Raw genomic sequence first — 16,659 nt, 5'->3', positions numbered from 1 at the left:
CGCCAGATGCATTTGCATCTAGATCGACTAGTATGGTCTGTATGCAAGGCCGATGGATTCCGTTGGATTTGCTCCCAATTTGCTTTTTAAAATTAAATTCTGCATATTTGTCACAAAAAAAGCAGAGCTTTCGTCCGACTACAGACAGGATCAGATATTCTATGCCACCTCTCAAATCTCGTTTGCGGACAGCTTTATAACAGGCGGTAAATACGCGATAGTTCCACCAGACATTATAAATCGTTTACAGAAAAGGCCTGCTATTTGAGTATGCCCCTAGAAATCTTTTTTTTTAATAATAAAAAGGGGGTTTCGGGTAAAATAAATGAAACAAAGAAGACCTAACCCTACTTTCCTAGCCCATAGAACCTAGAACACAAAACACACGTGGAACTGAAAATATTACCATGCGATATCCTCCATGCTTTCAGATTTGTACAGTATCCCATTCTGTAAACATAAGCCTGTATTATTGTGTAGGTTAGGCCTATATTGCTGAAAATACAAATGCTTTGTTGTAGATAGTAAGCTTAGCAGATAATTATGATGTTGCGGGTGTATACTATACTATAGTCAGCAGGTGTGTAAGAATTGCAGGTAGTCACTTGTTTATGCACTTTTGAGTTCTGGCGAGTAGGCTACACTGACTACCTACGTTAAATGCAATTATTGTAAGTCGCTTTGGATAAAGGCATCTGCTTAATGACTGTAATGTAATGTGTGACCAACTACTGTTACCGTAACCTTCTGCAAGTGTTACTGAGGTGAGGGTGTCCATCATCGACCACTGCAAATGAAATAGAATCAGAATCCATAACATTGAGACAACATTGGACAGGGTGCAGGGACGAGACAGGACAGTGCAAAGGGCGGGTACGAAAAGCTAGTGCAAAAAAGGATAAGCTAAAGGAAAGAACAATATACAAAAAGTAGTGCAGTCAGTGTATATACAGTGAGTATGCAGAGTGTAATGTGCAGGTGAGTGTGTGTACAGTATGTGTATATGTGTGCAGCATGATGAGTGAGAGCGGTGCATCCTACAGTGTGTCCTACAGTGCACTGTATATACATTCAAGTCATGTACAAGTGTCTATCGACAGTGTCTGTCGACTGTGGTGGTGGTGGGGGGGGGGGTCAGAGGGGGACACAAGCCTTGTTGATGAGGCTGATGGCCGTGGGGAAGAAGCTGCCTCTGTGGCAGACGTGGTCCTGATGGACCGCAGCCTCCTGCCTCAGGAGAGTGGCACGAAGAGATTATGGCCGGGGTGGGAGGTGTTGGCCGCAATCTTCCTGGCCCGCTTCAGGGTCCTGGAGTTGTGCAGGACCAGGAGGGAGGGCAGGTTGGACCAGGAGGAAGGACAGGTTGGGCCAGGAGGGAGGGCAGGTTGCAGTCTGGCCCTGTCCTTGGCTGTAGCGGCGGAGTACCAGATAGTGATGGAGGAGGTGAGGATGGACTCGATGATGGCGGTGTAGAAGAGTATCATCATTTCCTTTGGTAGACTGAATTTCTTCAGCTGCCTCAGGAAGTACATCCCCTGCTGTACCTTCTTCATGAGGGAGCTGGTGTTTAGTTCCCATTTGAGGTCCTGGGAGATGGTGGTGCCCAGGAAGGAGAAGGAGTCGACAGTGGACCCTGGGGTGTCGTTCAGTGTAATGGGGGGGAGGGGGGCTGGTATCTTCCTGAAGTCTACAATCATCTCCACTGTCTTGAGAGCATTCAGCTCCAGGATGTTTTGGCCACATCAGGACAGCAGCTGGTCGATCCCCCACCTGTAGGTGGACTGGTCTCCCTCAGAGATGAGTCCGATCATCCGATGAGGGTGGTGTCGTCCGCAAACTTCAGGAACTTGACAGACTGGTGGCTGGAGGTGCAGCTGCTATCTATCTATCTATCTATCTATCTATCTATCTATCTATCTATCTATCTATCTATCTATCTATCTATCTATCTATCTATCTATCTATCTATCTGTCTGTCTGTCTGTCCGTCTGTCCGTCTGTCCGTCTGTCCGTCCGTCCGTCCGTCCGTCCGTCTGTCTCTCTCTATATATATAGACATACTGTATATGGAGAGAGAGATGTAAATATATTAATGTACAAACATACACACACACACACACACACGTTTAGAGTATATTTCAAAAACTACAATAATGTGACATCAAAAAAAAAAAAAAAAAAAAAAAAAAGCATTATAGCATCTTACCAACATGTAGGTGGCGGTATGCACCTTTAAGCTGTTTGCGATCCGCCATAAACCCAAGGAAGAAGAAGAAGATCTTACCAACATACATGAGTGGTCAACAATACATCCAGCGGGTAGTGGGGGATGCGCAGGAGCACTTGCGTCGAAGCTGCGCAACGAGTACATACTTGAGCTTCTCTGTTTTGGAATACATCATCCATAGTATCAGCCGAATAACTGAGCATGCTATCAATTACCTAAATGCAATTCGATGCGTGATTTTTCGTGGGACTGGAATGGTAGTGTTATTGGCTAAAACGATTTCCAGAGCATGCAGTATCACCCACGGAACAGAATCAGTTGGACTTGTGCAGGAGAAGCCCGTTAATCTGCTCTGCGGCCTCTGACGCACTGATCCAGAAGACAATCCCCGGCCTCGATTTGGAACCTTAGCCGGGGACGGTGTCTTGTCTCGGGTTGGCTTCTTGTGTCTCGTTTCGGGCGCTTCTTGTCTGTGGATTTGTTTTTAGCAAGTTCGCCAACATAGCAAGTGCATTCTAGCGACGTTTTAGCTAGCCTGCATATAGCTCTATTGTTGGTTTTGTGAGCCACAAGCCAACAAATAGGCCATCTACCTTAAGTTAAGTGTGTTAAGTGTGTACTACCTTGTGTGTAACCTACTAGTGTAGTTTAGCCCGCTAGCCTCTTATGCACCAGACGAATTACTGCAGAAACAACAACGATGTCTTTAGTAGCGTATGGAAGCAGTGATGACAGTGATTCAGAGGAGTCGTCCAGCTCTGTCACACCGGGGAGCAGCAAATCTGTAGGGCTTTTTGCACTTCTCCCTTCTCCTAAAAAGCATACATCTGGGGCACAAGGAAACACAGGACCAAACAGTGGGACACCACCGATAAACGTCCATGAATCACGGAGCGTGTCCAACGACGATGCCGACGAGGACTCGGTGACCCGGTCTCAACCACCCAAAGGCGATTTGGTTTTTAACTTGCCTAAGCCGAAGAAACGAACAGAGCCTGTCAAAATAACCATACCAGAGATCCAAAGAGATGTGAGTAGTCAGTTTAATGAAACCTTTTACTTTCATACATAAACCAAGTAGTTTGCAAGAGGCGAGTCAGTTTTGTGATGCTTTTTTTGGTCAACAGTCAGACTCTGATGAAGATGAACCTGTGAGGAAGAAAGCTGTGCCTCAGGTAAGCATGCAATGCTCGTTTGTATTTCACACTCTTTTCAGCGTCATATTGTTTGCCATGGATGACACTCTCTAACCTCAAACAACCCAACCGCCCAACCTCCTGTGTCTGTCTCTGTGATGTAGGGCCCAGGCACAGGCCTCTCCTCCCTTTTGCCCCAACCTCGAAACATGATTGTAAAGGAGACCCAGAGAGCGCTGGTGCCCCACACCCTCACCAAGCGACCGGACCCAAAGGCCTCCAAACCCACCAAGCCCTCCTCGGGGGCCGCCCAGGGCCTCCCCAGCTCCAGTGCCTCCCCCTCGGCCATCAAGGCCGCGGCTAAGTCTGCAGCCCTGCAGCTAGCCAGGCAGATAGCTGCAGAAGACCAGGACAGTGACGAGGAACTGACCCCGGAGAACTACTTCTCCCTGGGCGAGAGCTCCCAGCCTCTCTCCGCCGTGCTCGCCTGCCCGATTCCAGAACCTGGAGCCCCTACAGCACTGCTTCCCAATCCCCCCGGAGCAGAGAGTGGTTCCTTCCAGTCAGATGCCCCCCTGGACTTTGGGTTGAACCACGAAGGATCTGTTGGGGGGGCTTGGGCCGGTCAACAGCATGGGGCATTTCATCCTCAATATCAACAGCCCTCTGCCGGGCCTGAGCCGGAGGCCTTTCCTCAGGTAATGGGAGAACCTGTAAGGATTCAGTTTGCAGGTGTTAAGTTCTTCTGTGCTGAAGTTTGCTCTTGTCATCAACGATGTGTATCGCTGTGTGTACTGGATGAGAGCAAACCTTGATTGAGTTACAGGCAACTAGCTAATACATTGCTGTTGTGGTTATAAAGTAATAGACATAATGAGACAATTGAGTGTTTAGAACCGAACATGAGACCAGCGGTTGTATTCATGTGCTTTAATTTAGGGTTACTACAATGAGGCATACTACCAGGACCCTGGCCCAGGATTGGCTGAGGCAGAAGACCCCGCCTCCTCCGGCCTGTTCGATGATGAGGCGGTAAGCGCTCGCCCTGTTGCTCTGCTCTCACTGCGCCCACCAACACAGCAAGTCAAGTTCATTGGTCATATGCCACATCATCAAGTACAAAGAGCAGTGAAATTGTTTATTTCGAAATTGTTAGCTCCTAGATTGTGAGCACTAAGCAATGTAGAGAGGTGAAAGAAAAATAAAGGTAAAAGGCCTAAAAGACACGTTACTAGACAATCCTGCTTTAAACGCAGGAGTATGCAAATATAAGTGAGTGAAATGTGAGTGGAGCTGGTTAAACTCCTCAAAGGGATGCCGACAGTCCTTCCAAGGGGGACGTCCCTATTGGCGCAACTGTCAGCGTGACTGTCCGCCTCACAAGCGAGAGACGTTGTCGAACGGGGGGCTTGAATCCCACCCTGGGCAAGCCCCTTAAAGGAGTAGTAAAGGGAAAATGCATGTTTAGCCCTGTTTTAAGGTTACTTATGATCATATACAATGGTTCAGATCAAAACGTTGACAAAACTAGCACTTTTGTCTGATAATTGCTCTACCACCGTTTTGGTTATACAATGGATGTGGGTTGGCACCGTGAAAAATCATTCAAAAAACATGTTAAACTCTCAATTTCAAAGACAAAAAGACACTCACCTAGGTGTTAGTTGGCGTTTTGATATATAATTCGCCATAAAGTAAGATTCTAGTTCATCTGCTTTTTAAAATATTTAGCATAGAACTATTTAGTCGCAGCACATACGTGTGTAAACTTCCGCAAACTAGTTAGCCTAGCAACATAAACAATAACAATAGCTACCGTAAGTAGTTCCGCTTCCTGAATCCCCTCTGCGGATTGACCTACACATCTACAACGGTCGCGTCAATACAAGTCAGTGGATTTCATAAAATGATCAGTAAAACCCTACTTTGGGTCAAATTTGATGTCAGAACACCAACGGACACCAATTACCCCCTCGGTGAGCTTCTCGTCTTTGAAATCGAGAGTTTAACATGTTTTTGAATGACTTTTCAAGGTGCCCACCCACATCCATTGTATGACCTAAATGGTGGTAGAGCAATTATCAGACTTTATCAAAAGTGCTAGTTTTGTCAACGTTTTGATCTGAACCATTGTATATGATCATAAGTAACCTTAAAACAGGGCTAAACATGCATTTTCCCTTTACTACTCCTTTAACATGGGTCGAACTATTGAACCCAACGCAGACGAGAGTATGACAGTTACACATGGTACACCAGGAATGTGAAGATAAATCACACCAGCAGGCTAACCTTCGAGGACAGAGCCTTTAGTATAGCGGTCCCTACCCTGTGGAACTCTCTCCCCATGGAGATTTGCCAGGCGCCAACACTGGACAGCTTCAAGTCTGCACTAAAAAGACACAAAAGACACCCAGGCCTTTGGCAGCTAGATTGGTTGTTCTTGTTGTTGTTTGTTCTTGTTGTTGTCTCTTGTCTGTTTATTGCTTTGGTGTAAAGCGACCTTGGGTTTCATGAAAGGCGCTATATAAATTTAAGTTATCATTATTATTATTATCGAAAACGGTGGCGGAGACATGCCAGTGTTGTTGTTGCTAGTTGAGGTGGAGGCTGACATGTGGATGAGGCTGACGTGTGGACGATGCCCCCTGTAGTTCCGGAGGCTGCAGGGGAAGAGGAATCGGGGCAAGGAGGAGGTGAAGTTCCTGGAGATCAAAGGGGACGACCAGCTGAGCGGCAGCCAGCAGTGGATGGCCAAGAGCATGACGGAGGAGAAGCAGGAACGCAAGTCCTTCAGCAAGGTGAGGCGGACGGCCTGTTGGGCTTTAATTAGGGATGGAGATGGGAGGGAAGCCATGGTGGGGGTGGGTGGGGTATTACCTGGCTGGCTGACGCCAGGTGTGATGTGCTGACCTCCCCTCGTGTCCACAGAAAAAAGGAGACCAACCCACTGGGCAACAGCGACGCAAGCACCAGATCACATATCTCATCCATCAGGTGGGTAGATAGATACTTTATTGATCCCCCTAGGGGGAAATTTGGTATAGTAGCATTCCCTTCTATGGTTTTTACCTTTTGTAAAAGAACGATCATGTTACCTTTTAGTTCATAGCTGCCGTAGCTACGGGACTTTCTGTTGAGAACATGGTAGCATGTCAGCAAAGCTAACAGCGCTTTGATTAACACAGAACAGTCCTTGAAAATTGAATCTCCCCTTCCCCTCTATCACTACCCATCTACAGGCCAAGGAACGAGAGCTGGAGCTGAAGAATAACTGGGCAGAAAACAAGCTAACTCGTCGGCAAACGCAGGCTAAATATGGCTTCTAATGTGGGAAACTTGGCGTGCAGAACCCTCCCTCAAGATGACTGGAACAGTGTAGTCCAAAGCAAGCGTTCCTCGACTAAATGGACATGGTAGAACCTTGCTGTGAGGGCATCAGATCACTATCATACTCTCCGTGTTCCTCCTCGGACATCCTCAACAGATTTCTCCCTCTGTACCCCGATTTGTTGATCCTGGATTTGTGTGACTTCAAACATTGACCGTTTGACCATCACCGTTTTTATACAATGTGTGAGTCCTATAGGAGTATAAACAGTGAAGTTGCTGCTCGTAGTTGTCATGCAATAGGGTTTCCTGGGAAAGTTTATTAATGCAACCCCTCCCTATCAATCATGTCTATTGCTTGATAAGATTAGGTATAGCAATCCAGGGCATATTTCAATAGTCTCTGGTGGTACAGGTATTTTGGAATCTCCATTGGAACAGAGAATTACAAATGTTTGTGCCGTTTTCCCTGTATTATCCTGTACATCTTCAATGTTTCAGCGGTTGACTCTCTAATCCTGTCATTGGGAATCTTTCTTAGGAGTTGAATGGGGTTGTTTAAAGGTGCTATAGATTACATTTGTATGTAGACAAACCATTAAAAAAAATGAAAGCTCATGAGCCAATAGTATGATGACTCCTGATCACTCCTGACAGATTACCCGATGGTACCAACGTCGTAATACTGTACTATTGGCTTACGAGCCTTGTTAGAGGTGGGAACCAAACCTCGGAGATAAACATCCATTTTGGACTGGTCAACATTTTTAAAATGATAAATTCACCAATATTGTTTTGTGGGAGAAAAGCAATTCTTTTATTCCACACCTTTCTAAAAGCTCTGTGGATGTATTCTTTTTTTTTTTCTTTTTTTTTTAAATGATACAATTTTCATGTGGATGTATCTATCGATAGCATTTGACGGGTACCAAATGAATGTGTTCATCTGTCTGAGGTTTATTCCCCACTTGTAAAAAGGCTTGTGAGCCTGATATGACGTTGGCACCATGCAGTATCTTGTCTGGAGCGTCAGGAGACATTGGCTCACAAGCCTTGTTAGTTTATTTTCTTTTTATGATTTGTCTACATAAAAATGTTATGTATAGCACCGGTAATGGTTGATGGCCATGATGGGATTTTCATAAAACTGAGAAACTTCATAGCATATTCTGGGAAAAGTGGGAGAATCTAAAAGAAGCCAGCAACTAATATGACAATTATTAACCTGTGCTGCCAACAGCTGAACTTTATTCAATACAAGCTAATTGAGGCTGGGTATGAAACTATTAAAAAGTAGACCTTGTCCCTCAGGATACGGATAATCTTGTAGGTTTCTGCAAAAGGGAGTTTTGATGTGGTGGATTTGTTTTATATTGGTGTACCAGGTATTCAACCACGTTTCTGAGTCTGGGGCCCCACGCAGGATAGCTGCAGAGGACGAGGATAGTGAGGAGGAACTGACCCCAGAGGACCATTGGGGTCTCAAATCAGTTGGGTTTTTGTTTTAGCAGAGCTTCTTAGAAATTCTTGGTTATCTTATTGTGTAAGCAAGACATGTCAAAAAGAGCAACTTACTTTGGGCTACAATATAAAAGATTTATACAGCGTTTTAGGCAGAGATATTTAAGAAGTTGAGGCACTCCAATACTGCATCATATTTGAATTAAGGAAAAATATAAATTTATTTTACCCTACTTAGTATATTGTGGAATGTGGGTGTTGTGTTTAAATTTAAATAAAAACTTTAATTTCTGTTCTTGGTTTGAGTTACAATTTCCCAGTTCTTGGATTTAAAATAAAATCGGACTTGTAAAGAAATCACTAGATAGCACTTCTGAAACTGATCATTTTATTATTCATCTATCATCAATGCACAGCCTTCATACAGCAAACTATTTCAGTATCTAGTTACACGCTGTTGTCAATGACGTTCAGAGACTTCAGTCTTTTTTCTGGGTCTCGTTAGACGGGGCTGCATTGTCTTTAGTTGCCTCGGAAGCTGCCTCTGGTGTGGAGGCCGTAGCTAAAGCCTCGGGGGAAGCCATAGCAGTTGAGGCAGCTTCTGGTGCTGCTGCTGTCTCCTCTGGTGCTGGTGTCTCTAGTACTGGTGCTGCTGTCTCCTCTGGTGCTGGTGTCTCTAGTACTGGTGCTGCTGCTGCTGTCTCCTCTGGTGCTGGTGTCTCTAGTACTGGTGCTGCTGCTGCTGTCTCCTCTGGTGCTGGTGTCTCTAGTACTGGTGCTGCTGCTGCTGTCTCCTCTGGTGCTGGTGTCTCCTCTGGTGCTGGTGTCTCTAGTACTGGTGCTGGTGCTGCTGTCTCCTCTGGTGCTGGTGTCTCTAGTACTGGTGCTGGTGCTGCTGTCTCCTCTGGTGCTGGTACTGGCGCTGCCCCTGGTGAGGCTGAGGCCTCTGGAGCAGCTGGAACCTCTGGGAGTGAAGCCGTGGCTGCAGCCTCTGGAAGACTCTCTGTCATCACAGCCTCAGTGACAACAGCTGCTGCTGGTGGCTCTGGAATGGCCGCCGTACGCGCTTCTGAAAGAGCTTCTTCTGAAACAGCTGCTGCTGCCGCCGCCTCCTTTTGCTGCTTCAGCATTTTAAAATGACTTGCTGAGCGGTCTTGCCAGGGCACCACAGACATAGGGATCCGCACAGTGTCTATTCCATTGACCTGTGGGAACAGGAGCATGCAGCTGAATACACAATAACACTGGGCATAACCATTTTGGCTTGAGGACCCTGCTTTTCCGACAAAGAGCCCCATGTGTGGTCTTGTACAGCTTGAGAAAGAGTCATTGCGGTGTTCTGACAAACATACTCCAGGAGCTTGCTTGATCGCCTTGTTGAGAGGGGTCAGGGAAGAATTTTTACAACTCACTTATCTGGCCCCCGGGTGATACTGTTTTTTTGCTTCCCTCTGGAATATGTAGGGGTGGGACATATGCCCACCTCCCTTGTTCTCTGTAAAGCGCATTGTGTTGCCTCTGGGTATGAAATGCGCTATACAAATAAAGCTTTGATTGATTGATTCTGAGCCTAAATGTTTTAATTAATTACAGTTACATTTCTGAAGCACAAATCTATACTTGTGACCTCTAAATGGCCACTTCCATTGTAAAGAAATTTGAGTCGGACGAAAATCTTGATCTAGCTCAATACTTGAGCGATCAGTGAAATGATGGTCTCTATGTTTCAGATTGATGTTAGACATATCATAGGGCTAAATGTCCAAAATAGCACACTCCCCCTTTTAATGTCCTGGGTAGCAGCTGACAGGAAAATACTTGTGAAATGCCAATGACAACACAGGGAAATACAAGTGAGTTTTTCTTTTAGATGTGTGCCCTTACCGTGACCTCACACCAGTAGTCTCCTAACTCTCTGATTGGCTCCTCCGGGAGTCTCAGTGCATGAGGTGGCATGAACAGGCCCCTCTGCAAAGCACAATGGATGTCAGCACTCAGGGCATGAATTGGTCAATGCGTTGTCAGAGTGCTGTCGATTTAGAGTTGCACACAGATCATTATCACCCCAGTCTTACTCTCTTGAGAAAGTGCCTGCAGACAATCTCTTTGGTGATCTCGTAATCAACAGAGGTTTTCTTCTCAACCTTCAACTCCATGTGCTTCAGGAGTTCGGCAGTCTGTAAAACAGGACAGAAAAGTGTCATGAGACTGTAGTGTGTAGATGCCTGAGCCTAAAGAGTTGCTCTTAAAGTCCTCTTGGGTTTCATCTGGGATGTACAGTAGATGTCAATTAGCAAGATGCACTCGGATACAAATCTTTCCTTACCATTTGTCCTGTGCGTGTTTGAATTCTTTCCTCTGGTTTTCCCTCATGTAAAAGCTATAGTGGGAAATGATTGATTAGTTGAGTATACAGTACTTCACAAGTAAAGGCCATGCCAGCAAAGAGTGGGTCACCAGTACAGTGAACCAAATACACTGCGTGTCACATTCGCATGCAATCGCTTACTTCCTATTAAAACTACATCAATTAGGATTCAAATTCCTTGGCTATGGAAATATATCATACCAAATGGGTATATGGCTTTGATTTACTGTAAATGTGGGAAGACTGACTACTTACTGGGTATTTGCAAATGTGGTGCATTCAAAGATGGGTACTAGGGCTGGGTTAAAAAAAATCGATTAATCGATTCTGAATCAAATGATTCAGAATCGATTCATGAATCCCAAAATCGATCTTTTATTTAATTAATGAATGAATAAATTACGGAATGAATAGTTCATTCATTCATTCATTCAATGGTTCATTCATTCATTTTTGGAAATGAGTATCGATACCCAGCCCTAGTATTGATGTGTTGCATAACTTGGCAGTCATGTAATTAAGGTTACAGCTAAAAAAATTACAAAAAAACAGGTTTTAGTAACACTAACCGAATTGATATTGAATCGAATCGAGATAATCAATTCTGAACCTTGTGAATTGGAATCGAATCGATTCTTGAAATTGGAATCGATACCCAGCCCTAATGGGTACACTCACTCGCAGTTCCTCAGCAAACATGTGTTTGTTCTCTGGTGACGGGTACACCGCCAGGCCCTGGGCCAGCAGCTTGTTACGGCCCAGAGACTTCTTCACAAACACGGTGTCTCCTCGTCCCCCCAGCTCTGTAAATGAAGCACGGAAATATGAGAGACCTGTAGGAGTGCAACACAGAAGTGAGCATAACCTGAGCAAAGAGGCATGGCCCAGCTAACTTACTGGCTACTGTTTGTGTGAGAATAACCTCCATCTTTTCCTTGGGTGAATGTTTGGTGTCCTCCACTACTTTATACACACGATGTCGCCGAGGGTACAACCTTGGCGGGCGACCCTCTTTGGACAACGGCACCTGCCACCAACGTTCAACCACAACTGTATTCTGTGAAATGGAGAGAGAGTCTGAGTTAGCTAGTCTAGCTATATTCAATTCAAACATCTTGTACACAGTACAGTAAATATTGTCAAAGCGGATTTACAAAAGAATCTATTTATGACAAGTGCAATCATAATATCAATCAATCAATCAAATCGAACCAGGAATGTACGAACTTCACTAAATAAGTGCATAACATGAATAAGTTCTCTGTTGGTGTGGAAAGACAAACACAGTCCTCTCTCCAAGCAGCTATCTCCAGCTTTCTGCCGGAGCAGAGTGGGCACAGCCTAGCAACAGTGTACCCCGTTTTCTGTGACCATCGTATTTTGAGACCCTAAAGGTCGCTGCTTGCATGGTAGACTATGGCAGCCGTCAGGAATGATGACCTGCTGGCTCTCTGATTATCCTAGACATTAATATTTTTGTCCACGTAAAGATGGGAGTTTTGCTTATCACCATAAAACATTTGGTTGGTATTTGACTTATTTATTGTGCAAGTAGTCTACATCGTAGTCACATTCTGACGGCGACTGCTGTCCGCCATAGAGAATGAATGGGATAATGTATTGCGCTCCTGAGCCCAAGTACCGGCGGTTGTTGGAGGTTATTCTCCGTAGAGATGGGTAGATTCTGTAGGCTGAGAGGAATCCAATGATGTCCACCTCTTGACATTTGGTTGATTTTACTGATAGTTCTCGTCTTGATCACAAAATACGATGGTCAACACGTTTTCCCAGGGCAACCAGATATCTGTGCCCGATATGCGACACCGACAGAATGTTAGGCCAAGAATTTAATTGGCTTTTAGATCTTACCTTGCATGTTGTTTGTGAAAAACACTGAATTGGGGAACGTGATGTTTTCGTAAACTCCCGGAACAGATCCTGAAGGGCATGACGGCCAGTGCTCCACATGGCTAACGTTAGGTAGGTTTAGCTATCTAGCCTACAGTTCCTGCCGCACACGTTTCTATTTGACCCACTACAACACCAGTTATCGTTTTAATTGTATTACAGCGACATGCTACTACACATGCATATCAGAGGTTTTGGTCCTTACACAGCCTACGAATCAATAAACATACAGGCGAGTTTCGGCACGCTGTCATCACAATGCGTAAATACTCGAGCGACTCCTTCTTCTTCTTCTTCTTTGGGTTTATGGCGGATCGCAAACAGCTTAAAGGTGCATACCGCCACCTACTGTACAATCTCGAGCGACTCCTCCAGCTCAAGGACCATAAATAGAGGTCTCTACACTAGCCTGACTTTAAAAAAAAAAAAAAAAAAATCTATTTATTTATCTTTATGTTCTACACCGGTCCTAACCACATAGATGGATCATGTCGTTGTGTAATTTACTCCTTAACACATAAAACATGGTCCATTAGACTGCACAACATTCTGTGCACATTAGTTTAGTTACAACTTCAGTGTATCTTTAATTCTATGATGCAGGCTGTATTGCAATTTATATACTTGCAATCTTTGCACTGTCCTGTCTAATCCTTGCACTCTCAAGACTCAAGATCTGTTTATTCTCATGTATATGGTTCACACATACTAGGAATCTGACTAGGGTTAAAGCACACGCTGCTGTAGACGACATAGGACAGGGTGCAGGACAGGACAGTGCAAGGACATGACAATGCAAACATTACAAAAAAACTGAAAATACAAAAAACAGTGCAACAAAATGCAGTGCAATGTACAAACTACAATATACAGTTAAAATAATAAAAACAAAGAGGGAGGCACAATTACAGTATGTGTACTATATCCAGATTGGAGTGTGGTGAGTGTATGTGTGTTTCTATGTGTGTTTCTAAGACTAAGAAAGTGGAGCATATCACACCAGTTCTAAGGTCTTTACACTGGCTTCCTGTCTGTCAAAGAATTGACTTTAAAATACTGCTGTTGGTTTATAAAGCACTGAATGGTCTAGGGCCAAAATATATCTCTGATCTGCTCATATGCTATGAACCATCCAGACCCCTCAGGTCGTCTGGCACAGGTCTGCTTTCTGTCCCCAGAGTTAAAACAAAACATGGAGAAGCAGCGTTCAGTTTTTATGCCCCACATATCTGGAACAAACTTCCAGAAAACTGCAGGTCTGCTGCAACTCTTGGTTCTTTTAAAATAAGCCTGAAGACTTTTCTTTTTGCCACTGCTTTCTAAGAGGAGTTATGTTTATCAGTATACTGCACTGTAACTTTTATTCCTGTATCTATTTGTCCTGCTTTTTGTTTAAATGTCTATAATGACTTGCTTTTTGTTTTAATGCTTTTAATTTGTCCTGCCTTTTGTTTTAAATGTCTATAATGTCTTGCTTTTTGTTTTAATGCTTTTAATGTCTCATGTAAAGCACCTTGAATTGCCCTGTGGCTGAAATGTGCTATATAAATAAACTAGCCTTGCCTTGCCTTGCCTTGTATGTACAGTGTGTGTGCAGATTGTAGTGTGGTGGGTGAGCGGTGTTATGTACAGTGAGTGCAATGTGTGTGTGTGTGTCGTTAACTTATGTGGAACAGTCAGGGGTTGTGTGTGAGTGGTGTAGGGGGTATAGAGTCAGTGTAGAAGTGGTGTAGGGGGTATAGAGTCAGTGTAGAAGTGGTGTAGGGGGTATAGAGTCAGTGTAGAAGTGGTGTAGGGGGTATAGAGTCAGTGTAGAAGTGGTGCAGGGGGTATAGAGTCAGTGTAGAAGTACTCACAACTCACTCACAACAACTAGCTTCCATAACATTAATTGGGGTTAGAATAAGGGTTGGGACAGGATCTGACCGATAAGGCAAGGGTTAAAGGTTGGAGTGAAAGGATGAACGTGTGGAGGTTTGGGGTATAGTCCCATAAAGTCATCCCCACCGGGTCCGGTCTCCCAGGTGGGAGTCCAGTGCTCTCACCACTACTCTACTTGTGCAGTGGAGATCAACAGGTTGATTTTGGTGTCCTTTTTGATTTTGGTGTGCTGGGAATACTGCCTCTTGTGGTGCCAACAGAGAGATGCAGGCCAACATTGTCGGGAGTAAGGGAGGGAGGGAGGGAGGGAGGGAGGGAGGGAGGGAGGGAGGGAGTAAGGGAGGCCAACAGAGAGATGCAGGCCAACATTGACAAACGCTATACTAGCTACAAAAACACAGTGGTGAAGCCTGATGTCATTTTGTAGGCTTAAAAGTTAGCGTCGCCACCATTTGGTGACTTGCAAGCTATTCTTACGGCTCTGAATCTTGTTTTGGGAAATTCTGCTTTGAAAAGCTTAACAGCTCTAACCCTATCCATAACCCTAACCATAATCCTAAGGTATATAAGGTATAACATAAGGTATTTATGGCTAAAATGCTTGAAATTGTTACTTCTGGTCGCCATAAAAATACTGTCAAAAAGGAATGGGGTTGGTGAAAATTGCTGAAAATAAGGTATGTGTTTAACAGAGACTCCCCAAATAGAGTACTGTACGTTATGTCATAAAAGTTGAAACACGTCATTAAAGATGGGTTTTGTGAATTTTTAAGCCTTAAGTTGGTTCTGAGATTGATATTGCTAGTGCTATGCTAAATATTTTTTGAAACTGGACTACATCATGGAGCTATTATAAAAACTTGAGACAGGATTAAAAATTGTGTCCCATTCATTCCAATGAAAGTTGCTTACCAAGCACATGAAGCCAGTTTGTGTAGTGGCCAAAGCTCAGTATTGCAAGTCACATGACTCCAAGGGGGCCAAGAAGAAGTCTATTTCCCATAGACACCCAGAGAGAAAGAAATGGCTGGGGAAAGAACTAAACATTTTTATGGGTATCACTCAACAACTCTTAAAATGATCAAGTTTTAAATCAATGTGCCCATTATTATTTAGAAGCCACCAGTAGCTGTATCAAGCTACTTTTTTATGCGTTGTGAATGCCCTCGGGAATGCTGGGAACTGAAAAAGCAGCTGGCTATGCTGCTGCTGTGACAGCATTTATATTACTGACGCATTATGCAAAGCAACAGGCTCACTTATTCTCAGCATAGTTGATGCTCACGATACAGTTGATGTTTCACCTCGGTTGTGTATCCGACCTACTTGAAGGCCTTTGCTGTTATGCTGTTGCATTGAGTCTGTTTGTCCTCAATGTCCACATATCAGTGATGTCTAGTCTGACCAGACATGGCCGACGAGATTCTCTGGTAACATTTTATAATAACTACCTAGCCATTCGTGAGGTCTGCAACTCTAAGCCCAGCCAGTCAGGAAGCTAATACAATGTCAGATTGTAAACAGATCCTAAACTATTGAGTCTGGCTTGAAGCGTGCATAGCCTAAAGTGTGTGTGTACAGTCATGTGATGAATCTACTTCCAGGTTTTATTTAGTTTGTTGACCCATAGCCTATGGCCATTTTACAAACCCAGAAATACCAATTTGTGAATAAGGTACAATATGTGTATAGGTAAGTAATAAAGGGTTGATCCTCTACATTTAAATGTATTTTTTGATCTCTTCTGACTAGATAGATGTCTGCTCTAGGTACTGTAGTTGCCTGATAACCTTTTCCATGTCTTCAACTCTCAAACTGATGGTTTCTCATCAATAAACTCCAATTAACCACTTTTCAGTGACTGTTTATTGATATTTTTTATTCACTTAAACAAGAACACAGGAGAGGAGCAGAGCAGAGGCATCAGGCAGCAAGATATGATCTATGTACTCTTAAGCCATTTTGTAAATAGCTTTGGGAATCTTGGGAACAGCAAATATCATGCACACACGCAACCAATAGAGTGAGGCCACATTTTTAGTTTCAGCTACGTTCAATTGGTCAGTAAATTCTGTCATACCCCCCCCACACACACACGCGCGCGCGCGCACACGCACACACGCACGCACGCACACACACACACACACACACACACACACACACACACACACACACACACACACACACACACACAGACCAACTGTATCTCTCCTTCAGCTTATTTCTAAATGTTCCTTGGCTATAGGTACCAACAAGAGTCAGCAAGAGTAAGTAATGGAAGAGGTGATGATGATGATGATGATGATGATCATCATCATCATGACCATTATGATTATGAGAATTCTGTG

At 44.2% G+C, this 16,659-nt stretch overlaps 2 protein-coding genes across 2 annotated transcripts; one reads left to right on the top strand and one right to left on the bottom strand.

Annotated features, from left to right (window-relative positions):
- Positions 1-2,438: 2,438 nt before the first annotated feature.
- On the top strand, positions 2,439-8,355 carry prcc (proline rich mitotic checkpoint control factor). The gene is made up of 7 exons (XM_084455221.1): positions 2,439-3,257; positions 3,355-3,402; positions 3,528-4,061; positions 4,303-4,395; positions 6,018-6,164; positions 6,295-6,360; positions 6,606-8,355. The coding sequence occupies exons 1-7, from the start codon at positions 2,928-2,930 to the stop codon at positions 6,690-6,692; spliced, it is 1,305 nt and encodes a 434-aa protein (XP_084311347.1). The 5' UTR covers positions 2,439-2,927; the 3' UTR covers positions 6,693-8,355.
- A 278-nt stretch (positions 8,356-8,633) lies between these two features.
- mrpl9 (mitochondrial ribosomal protein L9) lies at positions 8,634-12,668 on the bottom strand (the record flags this gene model as incomplete). The annotated part of the gene is made up of 7 exons (XM_084454914.1): positions 12,392-12,668; positions 11,420-11,579; positions 11,201-11,325; positions 10,481-10,534; positions 10,230-10,331; positions 10,039-10,122; positions 8,634-9,359 (listed from the first exon to the last, which is right to left on the bottom strand). The coding sequence occupies exons 1-7, from the start codon at positions 12,488-12,490 to the stop codon at positions 8,634-8,636; spliced, it is 1,350 nt and encodes a 449-aa protein (XP_084311040.1). The 5' UTR covers positions 12,491-12,668.
- Between the last annotated feature and the right edge of the window lie 3,991 nt (positions 12,669-16,659).

Source organism: Borostomias antarcticus (genome assembly GCF_949987555.1).
Source record: "Borostomias antarcticus genome assembly, chromosome: 21".
In the NCBI taxonomy this organism is placed as follows: domain Eukaryota; kingdom Metazoa; phylum Chordata; class Actinopteri; order Stomiiformes; family Stomiidae; genus Borostomias; species Borostomias antarcticus.
The sequence above is the reverse complement of the archived record's forward strand: the minus strand, read 5'-3'. Positions and strand labels throughout refer to the sequence as shown.